This window comes from Falco peregrinus, chromosome 5, assembly GCF_023634155.1.
Source record: "Falco peregrinus isolate bFalPer1 chromosome 5, bFalPer1.pri, whole genome shotgun sequence".
NCBI lineage: Eukaryota > Metazoa > Chordata > Aves > Falconiformes > Falconidae > Falco > Falco peregrinus.
This window is the reverse complement of record NC_073725.1, coordinates 64303247-64323212: the sequence shown is the minus strand read 5'-3', so window position 1 is coordinate 64323212 and position 19966 is coordinate 64303247. Positions and strand designations below refer to the sequence as shown.

Genomic DNA, 19966 nt, shown 5'->3' with positions numbered 1-19966 from the left:
CCAAACCATGTTAAGGGCATCACCCAAATGCCTCCAGCCCTGTCCGGCCTGGGGCATTGCCCCACTGGCAGCCTGTGCTGGGGCTCTGTCGCAGCACTAACAAACTAGCCAGCTGTAACAAGGCTTTTACCATCACATACCAGGTTAACTTCAATAAGTAGTTCCCACACCTTGCCCTGGCACAGCCACCAATCCCCCACAAGGTTTCAACAGTTCATCTACTGTCTGTGCTGTTCCTTCATCCTCTTCAGGCCAGTCCCTCTGCTTCTTGCCTCACCTGCATCCTTCCCCTTGTCTCTCCTACCTCCAAGACACTCTCTCTCCTCCCTCTGCTTCTTCCAGGTCTCTCTTCACCCAGTGCTCCCCTTCCATCCCCCTTAGAGCTATTTAACTACTTAGCAGGAACCAGCCACAGCTGCACCTTATCCACGCCAGCCAGCCCACCACCCCTGAAGCCAGCCCACAGCTGTATATTATCAATGTTAATTAACTTGCCGTCATTCCTCTATGCTTCCTCTACAGCGTTCAACCCCCTCTCAGCACCACCACACTCCCTCCTGCCCAGCCTAAGCCCCCCATGCCACCCTGAGCCCTCCCCAGCATCCTGCCTGAGGGAGAGCTGGTGGGGTGCCGAAAGCGAGGGGCAAGGGGGCTGCAGGTGCAGGGCTGAGGGGGCCACAAGCCGTCCCAGGGGTGCAGGTGGGGGGTCCGTGGCTCTCTGCCTGGACAGGTTGGCCTGCCTTCAAGCCTGAGATCATCTGCAAGATGGAGCGAGAAGAGACACCATGCATGTGAAACCCCCCCGGGGCACAGCAGAGGCGCTGGACTCCCATCCCAGGCAGGTACTAGGGAGCTGGGGGGGGCAGGGGGAGGATCTGCCAGCATTGTCCCCTCGTCCTTGGGTGCTCCATACACTGGGGAGGGTGGGCAGCTGGCAGGGTGCCTGTGCTGCTCCCCACGGGGAGTGGTCCCACGTGCTCAGTCCCAGCACTGACCCCTCCATCCTCCCCAGCAGTCAGTGATGCCTGGAGGCAGTGGGAGGCTGGGGGGGTCCCTGGAGAGATGCTGGCACCCGCTGCGCTGCCCAAGTGGGGCAGGAGGCGGCAGGGGTGCTTGGCTCACAGCCAGCTGGGCAGGAGCCAGGGGGGCCCATTGGGGCACCACCACCTGCTCCCCACCCCCCAGCTGCTGGAGAAGACACCCCCCCCCCAACATGCCCCAAGTGCAACAAGAGCTTCAAGAGCCAGACAGCACTGGCCATTCACGAGCGGAGCCACATGGGCGAGCGGCCCTTTGGCTGCCCCTGCTGCAGGAAGGGCTTCCCCTCCAAGGGGACCTCGTGTCACCAGAAGACCCACGCCAGGAAGCCGGACACCCCCCGAAACCAGCATGGGCATCCTGGCCAAGCCGCTGCCGCCCTGCAGGCCCCTGGCCCCCAAGAACCCTGCAGCTGCGTGGAGGGGGAAGAGCTTGGGCAAGAGCCGGGACCTGTGGAAACACCAGCAGATGCACATGGCGGCATGGCCCTTCCCCGGCCTGCAGTGTGGCTGCTGCTTTTGGCTGAGGCAGGTCCTGGCATCGCACCAGAAGGTGCACGGTGGGGAGAAGCCCTTCGGCTGTGCCGACTGCAGCAAGCACTTCGCTCAGAAGCATCACCTGCTGAGCCACTGGTGCATTCACACTGGCGAGAAGCGCTTCGCCTGCAGCCACTGTGGCCACCACTTCAGCCACGAGCACAACCTGGTCAGCCACCCGCGCATCCGCAGCAGGGAGTACCCCTTCGCCTGCACCCACTGCCCCAAGGCCTTCCGGGACAAGAAGACCCTCACCTTGTACCAGCACATCCACACCGGTGAGAAGCGGCGAGTGCGGCAAGACCTGCAGCCAGAAGCAGCACCTGAAGAGCCACCAGCGGGTGCACGGGGGCTTGCTGGCCATGCTGGAGGGTGGCTGGTGGGATGGGGCGGGGGTGTCCGCCCCCGGCAGGGGGGTGGGCGGAGGTCAATCCTTACCAGCGCGGCAGCCGCAAGAAGCGGTTTCAAGACGAGCAGATCATGCTGGCCCACCAGTGCACCCATGGCACCCCCAGCCCGTGGCTGCCCCTGCAGCCCACTGCCCCCTGAAGCTGCTGCTGAAGGGTCCCTGGGGTGCGAGGGGCTGCTGCAGGGGGGGGACTGCGGGGGGGTCACCCACAGCACCAGCCACCAGAGCAGTCACACGTGAGCCCGGAGAAGCATCCTCACAGGTGTGGGCTGCCTCCTCCTCAGCTGCTCCCTGGGGACACATGGCACCTGCCGGTGGGGGAGCTGTCACCGCAGCCCCTTCCCCACCACGCTGGGCCCTACGGCACCGGCAGCTGCTGCGGCAGAGCACCGAGCCATGGGTGCGGGACTAGCTGCTGGGATGGGAGAAGCGCAATAAACCACGGTGCAGTCAGGATGGATTACAGGACAGAGGGGAAGGTGCTGCTTTATTTTTCCACCGGGAAAGTAAATAAAAGTCTTCTCAACGCTGAGGACAAGCAAGCAGCGCTGCAGCAGCGCTGGGGCTGGCATCCCCCTGCTCGTCCCTAGGAAGCCCCTTGCCCAGCCAGGAGCAGTGAGCGGTGGGGTCTGCCCAGGGCTGAAGCAGCGTCCCGAGGGTTGGGGGCTCATCTTGGCGAGAGGTGCCGGACCCTCCCAGACCCAACTGTTCTTCCCATCAGCTGTTTGTAATTTTAGTTGGGTTTTTTTTCAATCAGACAGAAGCAGAAAACCACTTGTGCTCCAAATTTCCCTTTATTTCCCCCAAAAAAGCTGGAGCTGGGGGTTGGTTGGTGCATCAGTCAAAGCTCAGCTCTCAGGTTTGGCTTCAGATGGGTGCCGGGCAGCTGGGGTGGGTCTGGCAGGGGCTGCCGGGCTTGGGGGGCTGTGGAACTGGGGGGGGTGTGTGTGTCTGTGTCTGGTGGGACCTGCTGGGCTTAGGGGGGCTGCTGAGCTGGGGGGCCTGTGGAGCTGGGGAGGGTTACAGGGCTTGGGTGGGGGCGCTGCTGGGCTAGGGTGAGGTCGGGGGCTCCTGCAGAGCTGGGTTAGTGGCAGCCAGTGAAGGACTTTGCAGGTGTCACACCAAGAAAGCCGGGATGGGCATCATCGTCCCCCCCCCCAGCAGCCCCTAGCCCCCTCAGCAGGCCACAGCCCCCTCACAGCATCCCAGGCACTGCCGTGGTCTCAGTCCCCGCAAACACAGTCGATCTGAGTCACATCACCCACTCCCCCTGCAGCCACGCTGCCCCCCCAGCTCCTCACCAAAAGCCCCCAGAGGGCCCCAAACCCCCCCAGCCCCCCCCCACGAGAGGGCCTGTCTCCATTTCTAAAGGCAGCCAGACCCAGGACATGCCACCACCCATAGATCTGTTAGTGCCATAAGTGTGGCTCAGTGGGTGCCACTTCTGCCCCCCCCCCCCAATTACCCACCGGTGAGCAGCCCCCAGCGGGACTGGCCCAAAGGCACCACCCTGAGCCCCTGGCCCCCACCCCCACCCCTGAGCTGCGTGTTGGTGCATAACGAACCAGTGGGTTGGGGTTGTTTCACCTTCATCCAGCCCGAGGGTACCACGGGCTGGGGTGGTGGTCCCGGGGGGAAGGGAGGGGGTCACCACCTCCGAGCCCACCGGGGCCCCTTTTAAAGACGCTGCTGCGCTTTGCTGCTGGTTCCCAGCGTTCCCCCACCGTGAGCTTTATTTCCACAGCCAGTGCCCGCCTCCCCCCTCTGGGACGCTCTGGGGAGGGGGCGGGATGTGGGCCCCCCCCCCCCCAGCCGTGCATCTGCCGTGAGGCTGCTGCTGCAGCCCCCCGGTGCCCCTGGCCTCCCCGAGCCCTTCACGGTCCCTCCCGTGCCCCCCCAGTCCTTCCCTGTCCCGCCCAGCCCCTCCCGGTCCATCTGAGCCCTCTCTCTGGCCCCTCCCTGAGCCACCCCCTGTACCCCCCCCCCCCCCCGGTCACCCCAGTCCCTCCCTGTGACCCCCAGTTACCCCTGGACCCTCTTGGTTCCCCCTTCATCCCCCAGTCCTCCCCCAGTCCCTCCCCCAGACCTCACCAGTTCCCCCAGTCCCCTCCCTGGTGCCGCCCAGTCCCTCCCTGAGGCCTTCCCAGTTGCCCCAGTACCCTCCCTGATCCTGCCCAGACCCTCCCTCAGCCCTTCCCAGTTCCTTCAGTCTGCCCCCTGGTAGCCTCCCCCAAGCCTTTCCCAGTGCCCTCAGTCCCCCTCCCAGTGCCCCCCAGTCCCACCCTGAGCCCTTCCTAGTTCCTCCTTCAGCCCTTCCCAGTTCCCCCAGTCTGTCCCCTGGGTCGCCTCCCCCAAGCCTTTCCCGGTCCCCCTCCCAGTGCCCCCCAGTTCTTCCTTGAAGCCTTTCCAGTCCCCCCAGTCACTCCCGGAGCCCTTCCCAGTTCCCCAGTCTCCCCCTCCGGTTGCCTCCCCCAAGCTTTTCCCAGTCCCCCTCCCAGTGCCCCCCAGTTCTTCCCTGAACCCTTTCCAGTCCCTCCAGTCACTCCCGGAGCCCTTCCCAGTTGCCCCAGTCTCCCCCTCCGGTCACCTCCCCCAAGCTTTTCCCAGTCCCCCCGGTCACCCTCCCAGTATCCCCCAGTCCCCACCCGAGCCCCCCGCCCCCCCCGCCGGGTGCCAGGTGTGGGGCCGTTCCCGCAGGTTCGCGGGCGGGCGGGCGGGACGCGGCGCACCGGCGCGTCCCGGGGGGGCACATCCCGGGGGGTCCTCAGCGCCGGGAGAAATCCCCGCCTGAGGGAGAGAGGGGTTCGGGCGGGCTCGGGATGCCGCACCCCGCGGGGGTGCTGGAGCCCCGCCCCCCCCCCCACTCACCCTGGCAGCGGCCGCAGTGGCAGGCCCGGATGAGCGGCAGCAGCACGGCGCGGGGGGGCCCGGCGGGGCACGGCAGCTGCAGGACGCGCACCGGGCTGCCGGCATCCAGCCGGTAGCTGCAGCACTCGCAGACGCTCTGCAGGTACGGCTCCTGCGGGGGGCGGGCAGCTGCGGTGGGGGGGCGGCACCGGGAACCCACCCCAGCTCCTGCCCCCCCCCGCTGACCTCGGCGGTGACGGCGGTGCGGGAGCGGCAGCGTCCGGCGCAATAGGCGACCTCGACACCGCGCAGCGCGCAGGGTCCCGCCGCGATCGTGCGGCGCTCGGTGAAGCGGCGGCAGGAGGAGGGGGGGTCCTCTGCGGGGGCGGGGCACGGCCGGGATGCTGGCGGCGGCCGTGCCCCACGCGCGGCCCCCCCACTCGCAGCGCGGCCCCGCGGGGACTTACCGGGCCACTCCTCCCGGCACACGGGGCAGCAGCCTCCCGGGTCCCGCACCTTCACCGCGCCCTGCGGACCCCGCCTCAGCCCCGCGCCTGACCCCCCCACGGGTGTCCCCTCCCCATGCGCGACCCCTGCAGGTGACCCCTCCCCACGAGTGTCCCCTCCCCACGCGTGACCCCCCACAGGTGTCCTCTCCCCACGGGTGTCCCCCCCCACAGGTGTCTCCTCCCCACACACGACCCCTCCTCACACGTGACCCCCCACGTGTCTTCTCCCCACACGTGCCCCAGTGCCACATGAACCCCAGCCCCATGCGTGCCCCTTCCCCACAGGTGCTCCCTTCCCATGCATGCCTCCCCCCCAGTGCTCTGTTCCCATATATGCCCCCTCCTCACGTGCCCCCCCCCCACGCTCCCTCCCCACTCATGCCTTCTCCCCACACATGCCCCCTCCCCACTCCCCAAATGCCCTCTCCCGACGTGTGCCCCGTCCCTATGCATGCTCCCCATACATGCCCCCTCCCCACACATACCCCCTCCCACACATTTCCCCTCCCTATTCATGCCCCCTCCCCACGCGGGCCCCCTCCCCCCGCCTGCCCCACACCTCAGGGCAAATGAGGGGGGGGCAGCGGGCGGCGCAGGCCACCTGCCCGTCGAGGCAGCGGCAGGTCTCGCACCCCTCCTGCCACTCGCTGCCAGCCTGGGGGGGGGGCACAGACGGACGGGCCTCAGCCTCACCAGAAGGTGCAGCGGGGCACCCCCAAGCCAGCCCCCCTGCAGTGCTCACCTGGCGGAGCTGCCCGCGGTGCCAGCACTCGCAGTGGGCGGCCAGCACACAGTGCCCAGTGCTGTTGCGGTAGCGGCCAGGCTGGCAAGCGCAGCCGGGGGTGGGGGGGTCACTGCAGTTGCTGGGGGGGGTCGCTGGAGAGCTCCTGGCAGCTCCACTGGCAGCCGGCCAGCTCATGGGGGCCCTGCCAGCGCTCACCCACCGGGCAGGCTGCACATGGCACAGCACATGGCACCAGTGCCTTGACACCCCGGCGCAGGCACCGCAGCCCCGGCACCCCCGCGGCCCCCTGACACCTCCTGCCCAGGGTCAAGGCACGGTGTGGCAGACTCACGGCAGGCAGGGAGGCTGCAGGGGGTCCGGCGGGTGGGGGGCCCCAGGCACTCTGCCCCCTCGTACAGGTGCTGCCGGAGCAGGTGCCGGCGGGAGACCCGCTCGCCTGTCCCGCATGTCACCGAGCAGGGGGACCAGGGGGACCACGGGGACCACAGGCAGTCCGCTGCAGAGGGGGTGAGATGTGGGGGCTGCGGCATGGGGGCTGCAGCACAGGGACAGGGACGGGGGTCTCACCATCACAGTCCTCCTGGGAGCAGTTGAAGGCACCGCGAATGCAGACGCTGCAGACAGAACAAGGGGATCAGCACTCGCTGAGCCCCCGGACTCCGGCTCGGCCGCTCCAGGGATGAGGCAGCCATGGGACGATGCCGGGGGGGCGATGCCAGGGGCCGCAGCACCCACCAGCTGCTGCAGCCATGCTGGATGCGGCTGCCCGGCACATGCTCCTCCTGCACCTGCGAGAGGTTGTGGGCCCCGGGCAGGGTGGGGGGCAGCTGGCAGCGGCACTGCTCGGGGGGGACACAGGCCCCATCCTGCAGCACCTGCGTGACACCCAGCAGTGACCCGACGCCCCTGACCCAAGCCTGGGCTGAGCCATCCCAGCCCCCCAGGACCCCCAGCCTAGAGGGGTTCTGGGTAGGAGGTGAGGAGCAGGCAAGTGGGTGGCAGGAGGGTCTCTGGGTGGTGGGTGGCAGGGGGTTCCCAGGGTGGTGGTGGGTCCCCAGGGAGGTATGTGGCAGGTGGGACATGGGGAGGTTTGTGGCAGGGGTGTCCCTGGGGTGGCACGGTGGCCATGGGAAGGTGGGTGGCAGGGTGGTTCCCAAGGTGGTGGGTGGGTCCCTGGAGAGGTGGATGGCAGGGTGGTCTCTGGGGTGGCAGGGGGTCCTCATGATGGCAGGGGTCCCCAGGGGCTGCGGGGAGGGCTCTGGGGATGCAGCTGGACCTGTCCGGGCGGGCAGGCGCAGCCAGGCTGGCAGCTCTCCGGCAAGCACCTCGTCCCTGGGCGCAGGTGGGTGCAGGTGCGGGGGCAGGCATTGGCGCAGTCCCCGTACACCTGCCCACCGGGGCACTCTGCAGGGTGAGGAGGTGGCAGCTGCAGCCAGGAGCCCCCCACCCCGGCCCAACACCCGTGGCCCAACTGGCAAAGCCGCAGCCCCCCAGAGGCTGGCCCCCCCCATACCCGGCGAGCAGTTGCGGGGGTTGCAGATGCGGTGCAGCAGCAGCGGCAGGAGGGGGCACGGTTCGTCCTGGCCCCCTGGGCCCGGCAGCAGCTCCCGGTGCCGCTCAGAGGTGCCCCCGCCACAGCTGGCGCTGCAGGGGCTCCACGAGGACCAGGGGCTCAGCTGGCAACCTGCTGCAGGGGGAGCAGGGGCTCAGCACCGGCCCCTGCCATCCCACCATCCCACTGTCCCACTATCCTGCTATCAATCCTTACCCTCTCCAGCACCCATCCTGCTATCCCGCTGTCCCACTATCCTGCTGTCACGCTGTCCTCCTGTCCCACTATCCATTCCATTGTCCCACTGTGCCACCATCCTACCATTAATGCTGCCATCCCACCATCCCACTGTCCCGCCATCCATCCCACCATCCTGCCATCACACTGTCCCGCTGTCGCACCATCCCGCTGTCCCACCATCCATCCCACTGCCTTACTGTCCTACTGTCCATCTCACCATCCCACTGTCCCACCATCCCACCATCCATCCCACTGTTCCATTGTCACACCATCCTGCCATCCCACCATCCATCCCACCATCCCACCATCCCATCACCCAGCCCACCATGGTGGTACTCACCAGGGCAGGGCTGTGGGTTGCACTTGACCATCTCCTCTGTGCCCTCAGCACTGCAGGGCACCCCTCCGGCGCTCTCCTGGCAGTCACGGTGCCGGGAGCTGTTGCCGCCGCCACAGCTGCGGGAGCAGGGGCTCCACAGGGACCAAGGCCCATAGGAGGGACACGCCGCAGCCGGGCAGGTGAGAGTCCCGTTCTGGCACTTGCTGCATCAGGAGCCACGCCGGCATGAGCATCCTGCCCGGGGACTCTGCCAGGCGGCACAGCCGTGCCCACCCTGCCACCACGCCCCCCACCGCGGCACCCACCAGCTGTGGCACTCCAGCGCAGCTGCCTGCCCCGGCTGCAGCTCCCGGCTGCTGTTGGTGCCGGGCAGCCCGCAGCGGCACTCGGTGATGGGCACGCACGCCCCGTCCTGCAGCAGCTGCCCCGGGGGGCACCGGCACCCTGGGGGCAGAGAGCAGTGGGGCTGCACCCATGGATGCTGTGGGTGGCCCCGAGCCCCCTGCGGGACTGGGGGACCCCGTCGTGGGGACAGATGGAGCAAGGGGTGGGTGCACCAGTGCACCTGGTGCAGCCAGTGCTGTGAGGCAGGGGGCTCTGGCGGCCGCCCTGTGGGACGGGGCGCGGTGCTATGGGGCTGCAGGGGGCCGGGGGGGGAACGTACCCGGCTCGCAGGGGCCCTGCAGACACTCGACATGGGGCCAGAGGTCAGCGCAGGCGCGGGGGCAGCCGTTGGCGCAGGGTGCGGCAAAGACCCGTGCCTGCTTCTCGCACACCTCCCCTGGGCACACGGCCAGGTGTTGGGGTGCAGCGGGGGTACAGCGCTCACCTCGACCCTCACCTGCCACACGGGGGTCCCAGGGCGCTGGGGGTTACCTGGGCACACGGTGGTGTTGCAGCTCTCGCTCTGGGTGCGGGCACCGCGGCACCGCAGACCACCCTCCGGGTGCTGGGGCTGGCGCTGGCGCAGGCGGTAGCCCCCACTGCAGGGGTCCCAGCAGGGCCCCCAGGGCCCCCAGGGGCTCCAGAGGCAGAGGTCTGCGGGACACAGCCGGCACCAACCCCGTGGGGACACCTCCGGCACAGCATGGCACTGCACAGCACCCGCAGCCCCCCGCAGCCGCCCAGTACCTTGGCAGATGTGGGGGTCCGGGCAGAGCCGCTCCTGCCGCAGCTCAGCTGAGCAGGTGGCCCTGTCACCACCCCAGGGCAGCCCGGTCTGGGGGTCCAGGCAGGCTCGGTACCGATGCTGCACAGCAGCCAGGGCCGAGACCCTCGCCGGTGTCCCCCTCCGCCAGCCACTGCTGCACCGGCTGGGCCAGCAGCTGGGCGAGGGCACGGGGGTCGAGCGTGGTCAGGGGCAGGCAGGGGCCGCAGGGCGCCCACTCCGACCAGGGGCTCAGCGGTAGCAGCCCTGGGGGGACACAGAGCCGCTGGGAACCCCTCGGGACCCCCCATGTGTGGGGCAGGTAGCGCACCCACCCAGGGAGGATACAGGGGGTCCCCAAGCAGGGGGAAGGGGCTGGGGGCCCAGGGGGCCGCACTCACCCTGGCAGCCCTCGCTGCTGCACTGCAGGGTCCCGTTCTGGCACATGCTGTGGGGAAGAACAGTGGGTGAGCCATGGCGCAGCCCCCCAGCCACCCACATGAGGGGCTGCCCCCCAGTGCCCCCCCACCCCACTCACCACTCCTTGCAGCCCAGCAGCACAGTGTCACCAGCAGCCAGGGTCTGGGGGCTGCTGGGGTGCAGGCAGCCGCAATGGGTGGGGGGGAAGCAGCCCCCAGACTGCTCCATCAGCCCCTGCCAGGATAGGGGCCAAGGCGGGGGGGGGTGAGGGGGGCAGATCTGCTCCCCACAGCCCAACCCCCACCCCTCCTGCCTCTTCAGCAGCAGTTGGGCATCAGCACCTGACCCTGGCCATGGCCATGCGGGGAAGAGGCTCTCCTGGCCCCCGATCCTGTGGGGCTGTGCCCCAGCTCATCCATCCCATCCCCACCCCATCCTCTCCCATCCCACCCCCATCCCCATCCCGTCCCATCCCTACTCCATCTGGTCCCATCTCCACCCCATCTGTTCCTGTCCCCACCGCATCCTGTCCCATCCCATCCCCATCTCGTCCCCACCTCATCTCAATCCCATCCCACCCCATCCCACCCCACCCCACTCCATCCCATCCCCATGCCCATCCCTCCCCGCTCCCATCCCCACCCCCCCCATCCCCAACCCCCCCCCTCCCCGTACCTGTGGGCAGGCACAGCCGGGCAGGCAGGGGGGCTGCTGCGGGCAGCGCTCGGGCCGCTGGTAGCTGGAGCAGAGCTGGTCGCAGGGGGGGCCACAGGGCCGGAACTCAAAGGGGGGGGCACAGCTGGCCTCTGCGGTGGGAGGGGTCACGCGGGAGCCCCTAGGCAGGGCACCCCCGCACCCCCCGGGACAGGCAGGGGCAGGGCAGGCAGCACACAGGATGGGCAGGGGGCACAGGCAGGGAGCCAGGAAGGGCAGGCAGGAGTATGGGCAGGGGGCACAGGCAGGGGTGCGGGCAGGGGGCACAGGCAGCCCCACCACTCACCTGAGCACCCCGAGGTGTCGCAGTCCCGGCTCTGCCCGTCCAGGCCAGCACAGCCAGCGGGGCCCAGCCGGTGCCGGTGCCGGTGCTGCTGGGGGTCCTGGCAGGTGCAGGGGCTCCAGGGGCCCCAGGGGCTCCAGGGACAGGCAGCTGCAGGCAAGCAGGGCATGGGGTGACGGTGGCCAGGGACCCTACTGGGACCTTCCCCTGGCCACCCCGGCAGCCCACCTGGGCAGGGGCGCAGGTAGCAGGCCTGCACCTCACGGCGTGTGCCAACGTCATGGCCGAGGTCATGGTCACGGCCACGGTGGCAGGCGGCGCCGGTGGTGGGGCAGGGGCAGGTGGCCTCCCGGGTGGCCAGGCCAGTGCCACAGGAGCGGGAGCAGGGGCTCCAGGCACCCCACATGCAATCCCCCGGCTCTGGGGGGACATATGCCGTGTTACAAGGGGATGCGGCGCCCCAGGTCCCCTTGTCCCACCAGGACCCCTGTCCTGTCCCACGCCCTCCTGGAAGGTCTGGGGGTTGCACCAGCCACACAGGGTTTGGGGGGGGGTCGCACCGTCCCAGCACCCCTTGGGGATGCTGGTGATGCCCCTGACCACTCCCCTTCGCGGCAGGGGGCGTGGGGGGCACTCACCAGCACAGGGGATGTCCTGGCATTGGGTGCCCTCGGGGGTGCAGGTGCTGAGGGAACACAGGACAGGGTGGATGGGTCAGGGGGGGCAGCTCACCCCAGCCCCCCCGTGCCCCAGCACTGACCATTGCTGGCAGTGACCCTGTGGCCAGGTGTCCCCCAGGCTGCGCTCGGTGCCCCCCTCCAAGCAGAGCGGGGGGCAGGGCCCTAGTGCGCAGTCCCGGCTCTGCTCCTGCGGCCCCCCACACTCGTCGTCCCCCACAGGGGTCCTGGGGGAACATGGAGTGCTGGGGTCACACCAGCTCCCACCCTGCTGCCCACCCCCAGGTGCCCTGGGTGCCATGTCCCCCCCACCCCCGGTCCCATGTGCCCCCCAGGTGCTGTGTGTCCCCCTCCATGTGCTCTGTCCCACCAGGTACCATGACACACACACACACAAATGCCCTGTGTGCCATGTCTCCCCCTGGGTGTCATGACCCCACTGGGCGCCCTGGGTGCCCTGTCCCCCCCGGGTGCTGTGTTCTCCCAGGTCCCATGTTCCCATGAAATGCAATGTCCCCCCGCCAAGTCCCAGGTCCCCTCCAGGTCCTGGGTGTGTCCCCCTGGATGCCACATGCCCCCCGGATCCCATGTCCCCCTGGGCGCTGTGTCCCCCTGGATCCCATACCCTCCCCTAGTGCTGTGGCTCCCTGGGTCCCATTGTCCTTCCTGAGTGCCGTGTCGTCCCCCCCCCAGGTGTCATATCCCCCCTGGGGTCCCACGTCCCCCACGTGGGTACCATGTCCCCCCAGGTCCCATGTCCCCCCAGGTCCCATATCCCCCCCGAGTGCCATGTCCCCTTGCGGGTGCCATGTGTCCCCCCCTCGACTGCCGAGCACCCCCGTGCCCCCCGTGCCCCCAGGCGGTGCCACCTGAGGCGGGCCTGCTGGCCGTGCCCACAGGTGACACTGCAGGGGGCCCAGCGGCCCCAGGGGCCCCAGGTGCAGGGAGGGGACGGGCAGCTGGGGGGGGCGCAGCGCAGACGCCCCCCGGCGCAGAGGCAGCTCTGGCAGCCGCGGCGGTGCTGGCTGCCCGGCTCCCACGCGTGTCCTGCCGCGTCCGTGCACTCGCAGTGGGCAGGGGGCACGCAGCCCCCATCCTGCTCCAGCGTGCCTACGGGGGGGGCCGGGGGGTCAGGGGCGGCGGGGGGCCGGGACCCCCCCTCGGGGCACGGGGTGGGCGGGGATCCCCCGCCGCAGAGCCCTGCCAGCCCCGGGGCCGGGGGAGCCGGGGGGTCCCGGGGCGGGGCGAGGGGTCCCGGTGGGCGGACGCACCGTCGGGGCAGCGGCAGCCGGGCTGGCAGCGCTCGGCCCCGCAGCGCAGCCCCTCCTGCAGGTCCCGGCAGCTCCGCGGGCACCGGCTGGCGCAGCCCACCCGTGCCATACCAGGAGGGCAGCCCCCCCCTGCGCGCACCTGTCACGCCACGCCACGGCCCACAGCCCATCCAGCCCCCTGTGCCACGCGTGCCCCTACCCCAGCCCCCCGAGTCCCCCATGCCCCCTGTGCCCCACAAGTCCCCCCCGACCCCCTCTGCCCCCCTGAGCACCCCAAGCCCCCCAGCCCCCCCAAGCCCTCTGTGTCCCCCGAGCCCCCCGTGCCTCACAAGTCCCCCCTGACCCCCTCTGCCCCCCTGAGCACCCCAAGCCCTCTGTGTCCCCCAAGCCCCCTGTGCCCCACAAGTCCCCCCTGACCCCCTCTGCCCCCCTGAGCACCCCAAGCCCCCCAGCCCCCCCAAGCCCTCTGTGTCCCCCGAGCCCCCTGTGCCCCCAGCCTGCCCAGTCCAGTGAGTCCCCCAAACTCCCGGAGCTCTCCAAGGCCCCTGAGCCCCCCCAGTCCCCCTGTGCTCCCTGAGTCCCCTGAGCCCCCTGTGTCCCCCCTGTGCCCAACAGCCTCCCAAGACCCTTGAGCCCCCGTGCCGCCCCCAGCCCCCGCCAGGCCCCGAGCCGCACCGCAGGGCTGCGGGTTGCAGAGGCGCAGGTGGTGCCGCTCGCCGGGGCAGGGCTGCCCCCCATTTTTGGGGGGGGGGGCGGGTGCAGGAGCGGCTGCGGATGGAGCGGCCTCCCCCGCAGCTCCGGTCACAGCGCGACCAGGGGCCCCAGGGCGACCAGTCGCCGTCCACTGCCAGCCGGGGGGGAGAAGTCACACAGGAGGGGACTGCCTGGACCCCTGGACCCCCAATCACCCCCCAGACCCCAAACAGCCCCCCAGAACCCCCCTCCAGCCCCCGACTCCCCCAAACAGCCCCCCAGCCCCTCACTTAGGCCATCCAGACCCCAACCAGCCTCCCAGATCCCACAGTCCCCCCCACCCCAAAACCAGCCCCCCCCCCAGCCCCCCGCACCTGTGCATGGACGCAGCCCACAGGCGCGGCGCTGGGCGTTGGCGCTGAGCATGACAGGGCACCAGCGGCCCCCCGGCCCGGGGGGGCTGTACGCGCGGAGCCGGAGCTGCAGCCCCCCCCCCGCAGCTGCGGGAGCAGCCCCCCCATGGCCCCCACGGCATCCACTGGCAGTCCTGGCTGGCACAGGTCTCGTCCTGGCATTGGGGGGCTGCAGGGAACCCCCGGTGTCAGCAGTGGGGCAGGGACCCCTCCCACAGCTCACCCGTGCAGTGGGGCAGGGACCCCCAGTAGGGCAGGGACACCCCCCCCCATAGGCTCCCTGTGCAGTGGGGCAGGGATCGCCCTCATAGCCTATCCCGCAGTGAGGTGGGGACCCCCGCCCTATAGCCCACCTGCACAGTGAGGCAGGGACCCCCTCAAGCCCACCTGCACAGTGGGGCAGGACACCCCTCCCCATAGCACCCTTCCCAGTGAAGCGGGACCCCCCCCGGCGCCCCCCCCGCGCAGTGGAGCAGCCCCCCTTCCCGTGCAGGGGGGCAGGCCCCCAGCCCACCGGCACAGTGGGGCAGGTTGCAGGCCAGCTGCTGGACGCTGGCCCCCCTGCAGCCCCCCGCCCTCCCGCAGGCCCGGCTGCGGCTCTTGGTGGCTGGCGCCTCAGGGCGGGTGCAGGTTCCGGAGCAGGGGGGTCCAGGGCGACCAGGGGCCAAAGCCCCCCTCCTCCTCCTCGGCGCCTGGCATGGGGCAAAGGCTCCCAGTCAGCGAGACCCCCGTGTGCCGGAGCCCCCTGGGGCGGGGGTCCTGAGACGCAGCCCTCACCTGGGGCCGTGGGGGTGGGCTCCGGCACGGGGACAGTCACCGCTGCAGGGGGAAATCAAATGTGACACCCCCCGACCCCCATGCCTGGGGGCATCTGGCCCCGCCGGGCTGGGGTGGTGGGACCCCCAGCCCCATGGAGTGAGGGGGATGGGAAGGGGGCTGGGACCCCCGGCAGAGGGGCTGGGACCCGCGACATGACATGGGCATGGGGCTGGGACCCCCGGTGGAGGGGCTGGGACCCGTGGCATGTCATGGGGAGGGGGCTGTGACCCACAGTGGAGGGGCTAGGACCCCCAACGCAGGGGCTGTGACCCACGGCATGACATGGGGCTGGGACCCCTGTCAGAGGGTCTGGGACCCGCGGGATGACATGGGCAGGGGGCTGGGACCCCCGGCAGAGACTGGGACCCTCAGCACTATGAGGGGCTGGGACCCCCGGCGGAGGGTCGGGCACCCACCGGGGCAGGGGGGGGCTGCGGCAGTACTGGCTGTCGGTGCGGGGTCCCTCGCAGTCGGGGCTGGTGCAGCTGCGCTGGCGTGTGGCCACCCCCAGCCCCCCGCAGGAGGGCGAGCAGGGCCCCCAGGGCCCCCAGGGCCCGAAGCCCCAGGCCCGCCGGCAGCCTGGCACGGCCTTGCACCGCAGCCGCCCCCGCTGGCACGTGCTGTGGGCGGCAGCCGTCAGGTCCGGGGGGGGGTCTGGGTGCCGGGACAGGGGGCTGGGTGCTGGGGCAGGGGGCTGGGTGCCGGTGTGGGTGCTGCACTCACCAGTTGCTGCAGGCCATGAGCAGGGTGGCCCCTGAGGGCAGCTCCTGGCCTGGGGTGAGGAGGGGTCCGGGGGGGGCCTGTGGTGGGGGCCGAGCCGTTGCGCAGCTCCTCCAGCAGCTCCGCTGGCAGCTCGCAGGGGCACTCCTGCACACCCCGGGCACCCATGTCCAGGGACACCCATGTCCAGGTGCACCTACCACCCCAGGGAGCATCCACCACCCCAGGAGAACCCATGGCCAGAGGGCACCCACCACCCTGGGGGGCACCCACCACCCTGCGGGGTACCCATGGTCCTGGGGGGCACCCAGTCTCCCCAGGGAGCACCCATCCACCAACCCAGGCAGCACCCATGAACTTCAGGAGCCCCCCCAGCCCTGGGATTCCCCCTCCCCCCAGGTAGCATCCATGACCCCCAGGTAGCACCCACCACCCCAGGACCTCCCCCGCCGTACCCCCCCAGCAGGGCCCAGCCCCCAAGGCTGTCCCACAGGGAAGGGTTGGGGGGGACATGGCACCTTGGGGTGCCGGGGCTCACCGCGAGGCAGGTGCCACGGTGCAGGTAGGTGCCGGGGGGGCAGTGGCACCCCTCCTGGCAGGCCCCCCCGGCGCAGCCCACCTGGCCGGCCAGATGAGCGCAGCTGTAGGGGCAACCCTCGCCCTGCTGGCACTCGCGGTACAGCCGCCCTGCCGGGCAGCCTGCCTCTGCACCAGCACCGGGACTCAGCACCACGCTGCACCCACAGGCCAAGGGGCAGGGGTATGGACAGTGCCGTGGGGCAGTGCCATGGGGCAGGGCACACTCACCGCGGCACACGTGGGTGTTGCAGAGCTGGCTCTGCAGGCCGAACCCCGGGCACGCTGGGCGCTGGCACTGCCGCCGCCGCAGCCGCTCGCCACCCGCCACAGGACACGCTGCAGGGCCCCCACGGCGACCAGGTGCCCCACAGGGATCCCTCACCCCACGGGGCTCCCGTGCCCCACGGCACCTCTGCGGACACGGGAGGCAGAGCCGGGTGGCACCGGGGACAGCATCGGTGCCAACACCAGCCCTGGCACTCATGGCCTTGGGGAAGGGGCCAGGGGTCCGCTCAGCCCCGCTGCATCACCTGGCACAGCATGGCATGGCACAGCATGCACCACACTGTGCCACACCACGCTGCACAGCACAGGAGCACTGCTTGTTGCCACATGGCACCACGTAGCACTGCATGGCACCCCACACCGCATGGCATGGTGTGACACTGCATGGCACCCCACACCGCATGGCACTGTGTGACACTGCCACACAGCACTGCGCAGCATGGCAGCTGGAGGCACAGCCTGCTGGCACATGGCACCGTGTGGCACCTATGTCACCTCCCTGCTCCACATGGCACCGTGCCATACCCAGGTGGCACTGCCCTGCAGGGACCCCCAGTGCAGGGATCCCCACCGCAGGAACCCCCATGCCAAGGCATGGACCCCCCCAGCACCCCAGGACCCCCACCCAGCGCCAGTGTCCCCGCTCTACTGGGCCCCAGTGTCCCTGGCGGTGCCAGGTGGGGGGGCCTGGTGTGGAGATCCTGGTGTGGAGGTGCTGGTGCCTGCGCTGGTGCCCGTCCCAGTGGCCCCCCCAGTGTGGGGGTCCCAGTGCCCACCTGGTGCCCGGCCGGTGCCCACACCAGTGCTGCAGGGCTCCTGGCACTCCCGCACCTCCCGGGGCTCCCCGGCACAGGGGGCTCCACCGGCCGCTGCTGGGGGGTTGGTGGGTGACCTGCAGGAAAGCACCGTCCGTGGGGCAGGACCCCCGTGAGGGAGGACCCGTGTGGGGCAGGTCCCCCCGTGATGCAGGACCCCCATCCCGCTGGGTCAGGGCCATCCCGCTGGGGCAGGACACCCCTGCCATGGGGCAGGACACCCCGCCGTGGGGCAGGACGCCCGTGGGGCAACCCCCGGCCCTACCTGAACCTCTCCTGCAGCCCCACGCCGCAGCCGCAGCGGCTCCAGGGCGACCACGAGGACCAGCCGCAGTCCACGGCGCACGTCACGTTCTCGCATGTCACCGCCCCGTCGCGACAGACGCTGGGGGGAGCGGGGGGGCTCAGCAGCGGGGCGGCCGGGCCCCCGGGGATCGGGGGACGGGGTCGGGGGGGGTCTCACCACCGGCGGCAGCCCCGCTGGAAGCGCTCCCCGGGCAGCCGCTGCTCCCGCGGCAGGAGGCACCGGCAATCGTGGGCGCCCACGCAGCCGCCGTCCTGCAGGTACAGCCCGGGGGGGCACCGGCAGCCTGCCCCGCGCCTCAGCCCCCGCGGGACCCCCGGGACCCCCCTGCTCCTCAGCTCCTGCCCCACGCCTCAGCTCCCGCGGGACTCCCGAGACCCCGCGGGACCCCCCCGCGCCTCAGCCCCTGCCACGGGACCCCCCCGCGCCTCAGCCCCCGCGAGACCTCCGAGACCCCCCAGAGCCCCCCGCGCCTCAGCCCCCGCGGGGACCCCCGGGACACCCGCGGGACCCCAGCCCCTGCCCCATGCCTCAGCCCCTGCGGGGACCCCCGGGAGCTCCCCGTGCCCCCCAGCCCCCTGTGACCCCTAGGCCCCCCACCCACCGTGCCTCAGTCCCATGGACCCCCCCTGCCCCTGCCGTACCAGTGACACCCCCCTTGTGTACCCAACCTCCCCCAGCACCCCGTTGTGCCCCAAGCCCCGCACTGTGTCCCCAAAGCCCCTGCTGTGCCCCCCGTGCCCCCCGCCCCCCGTGCCCCCCGCACCGTGCTGGCAGGGGCTCGGGCAGGTGCCGTTGCCGCTCAGGTCCCCGCAGGTCTGGGGGCAGGGGGGCACTCGCCCCGCCTCGCACCCCCCCCGCCGGCACAAACACCATCTGGGGGCTGCAGGCTGGGGGGCAGCAGGGACCTCAGCACTGTGGGGCTCCCCTCGGCCCCCCGGCCCCCCCCGCCCCCCGGTACCTGGGGGGTCCCCGCAGGGGTGCAGGTTGCAGGGCTGTGTCTGGAGGGCCCCCCCGGGGCACGGCTGTCCCCCGTTCTTGGCGGGGGGGGTCGCTGCAGCTCCGCGCCCGGCTCCGCACACCACCGCCGCACGCGGCGTCGCAGGGGGACCAGGGCTCCCAGGCCGCCCACCCGCCGGGCACTGGGGGGAGGCGGGGGGACAGCGGGGGGCAGGCACACCCTGCACCCTCCTGCCCCTCACCGCGGGCATGGCCCCCCCCCAACACCCCTCAGTCAGGGACCCCTCAGCCAGCCTGGGGATGGTGGGGGGGGTCCCAGCCCAGGGGGGTCCTGGCTTGTGGTTGGGGGGCCCAGCCCAGGGATGGGGGTCCCGGCCTGTGATGGGGGTCCCAACCCATAACAGGGGGCCCGGCCCATGATGGCAGTCCCAACACATAATGGGCGTCCTGGCCCACAGTGGGGGTCCCAACACCGGGGTGGGGGGTCCCAGCCCAGGGCGGGTCTCAGCCCGTGATGGGGGTCCCGGCTTGCGAGAGGCGTCCCAGCCTGGGGGGGTCCTGGCTCGTAATTGGGGTCCCAGCCCAGGCACAAGGGTCCCAACCCCTAATGGGGGTCCCAGCCCGTGGGGGTCCTGGCCCGTGAGGGGGGGGTCCCAGCCCGGGATGTCCCAGCCCGGGGTGTCCCAGTGCGGGGGGCCGGGCAGAGCGGGAGCGGGTACCTGGGCAGGCGCGGAGGAAGCAGGGGCGGGTGTCGGGGCGGGGGCGGGCACAGCCTCCCCCGGGCAGGTCCCGCCGCCGCAGGGTGACCCCTAGCCCGCAGGAGCGCGAGCAGGGACCCCAGCTGCCCCAGGGCGACAGGGCGCACTCGGCTGGGGGGGCGGGCGGGGGTCAGGGCTGCGGGGAAGGGGGGGCACCCCGCGTTTCGGGGGTCCCCAGCCCCTACCCTCGGGTCCCCAGCCTCAGAACCCCAGCCCCAGTGCCCCCCAGCTCCCCGCCCCTCCAGGGCAGCGTAGACAGGGACACAAGCGCCGGCGGGGCCGGGGCGGGGGGCGGTGGGGCCGGACACACCGGGATGGGGGGACAGGGCACTGCGGGACGCAGGGGGCAGGACACAGCGGGACAGGGTGGGTGGGTCCCCCCCCGGCCCCGTCCCACAGCCGCGCTCGTCGGAGCCCTCGGAGCCGTCGGGGCGCCCGTCGCAGCGGCTCTCGGGGTGGGGGCAGGCAGCGCCCGCTGCCGCAGGGGACCCGCGGGGGTGGGCAGGGGGACCCAGAGGGCCAGCCCCACGGCACCCTAACCCACGGCGCCCCCAGCCCCACGGCCCGGAGCCGGGGCGCTGCTCCCCCTTGGCCCCTGCTGTGCCCGCCGAGGGGGCCGTGCCCACCCCACATCCCACACCTGGGGTCCCCTCACCTGGGGGGGTCGCCGGGGGGACCCCCGGCAGAGCCTGGGAGGGCAGCGCCGGGAGCCATGGGGGGAGGGCGGAGGGTGTCCCCCCGGGGGGGGCCGGTGCCAGTCGGCAGGGTGCTGGGGGGTGTCGGGGTGCCTGGCATCCCAGTGGGGGGGGGCACCGCTCAGCTCCGGCTGCCCAGAGCCCCCCAGGGCAGCTGCTGCCGACTCCGTGACCCCCGGTACTGTGGGACTGCTGGG

The 19966-nt window shown here is 71.4% G+C and overlaps 2 protein-coding genes across 2 annotated transcripts in view; one reads left to right on the top strand and one right to left on the bottom strand.

The window, feature by feature from the left end:
• Positions 1-329: 329 nt before the first annotated feature.
• Positions 330-2223, top strand: LOC114012157 (replication initiator 1-like). The gene is made up of 2 exons (XM_055803949.1): positions 330-842; positions 1020-2223. The coding sequence occupies exon 2, from the start codon at positions 1063-1065 to the stop codon at positions 2221-2223; it is 1161 nt and encodes a 386-aa protein (XP_055659924.1). The 5' UTR covers positions 330-842; positions 1020-1062.
• A 2524-nt stretch (positions 2224-4747) lies between these two features.
• Positions 4748-19966, bottom strand: part of SSPOP (SCO-spondin) — a 30616-nt gene continuing 15397 nt past the window's right edge. Inside the window, 46 exon segments of the mRNA XM_055803948.1 lie at positions 4748-4770; positions 4852-5002; positions 5077-5207; positions 5298-5358; positions 5899-5994; positions 6082-6210; positions 6212-6291; positions 6416-6580; positions 6652-6698; positions 6820-6959; positions 7361-7488; positions 7598-7771; positions 8217-8419; positions 8522-8660; positions 8881-8997; positions 9093-9254; positions 9348-9490; positions 9543-9630; positions 9765-9811; positions 9902-10017; positions 10459-10589; positions 10784-10930; positions 11009-11200; positions 11419-11465; positions 11541-11684; positions 12327-12567; positions 12729-12857; positions 13404-13479; positions 13481-13572; positions 13796-13904; positions 13906-14003; positions 14349-14478; positions 14480-14579; positions 15070-15263; positions 15377-15520; positions 15912-16078; positions 16181-16274; positions 16276-16364; positions 17014-17129; positions 17318-17437; positions 17516-17642; positions 18123-18219; positions 18221-18246; positions 18318-18405; positions 18407-18498; positions 19036-19185. Coding sequence (XP_055659923.1) covers positions 4748-4770; positions 4852-5002; positions 5077-5207; positions 5298-5358; positions 5899-5994; positions 6082-6210; positions 6212-6291; positions 6416-6580; positions 6652-6698; positions 6820-6959; positions 7361-7488; positions 7598-7771; positions 8217-8419; positions 8522-8660; positions 8881-8997; positions 9093-9254; positions 9348-9490; positions 9543-9630; positions 9765-9811; positions 9902-10017; positions 10459-10589; positions 10784-10930; positions 11009-11200; positions 11419-11465; positions 11541-11684; positions 12327-12567; positions 12729-12857; positions 13404-13479; positions 13481-13572; positions 13796-13904; positions 13906-14003; positions 14349-14478; positions 14480-14579; positions 15070-15263; positions 15377-15520; positions 15912-16078; positions 16181-16274; positions 16276-16364; positions 17014-17129; positions 17318-17437; positions 17516-17642; positions 18123-18219; positions 18221-18246; positions 18318-18405; positions 18407-18498; positions 19036-19185 — 5480 coding nt within the window.

Bases quoted from the DNA above. Each gene is read 5' to 3' on its own strand.
- LOC114012157 (XM_055803949.1), top strand. From the start codon at position 1,063: ATGCTGGCACCCGCTGCGCTGCCCAAGTGGGGCAGGAGGCGGCAGGGG.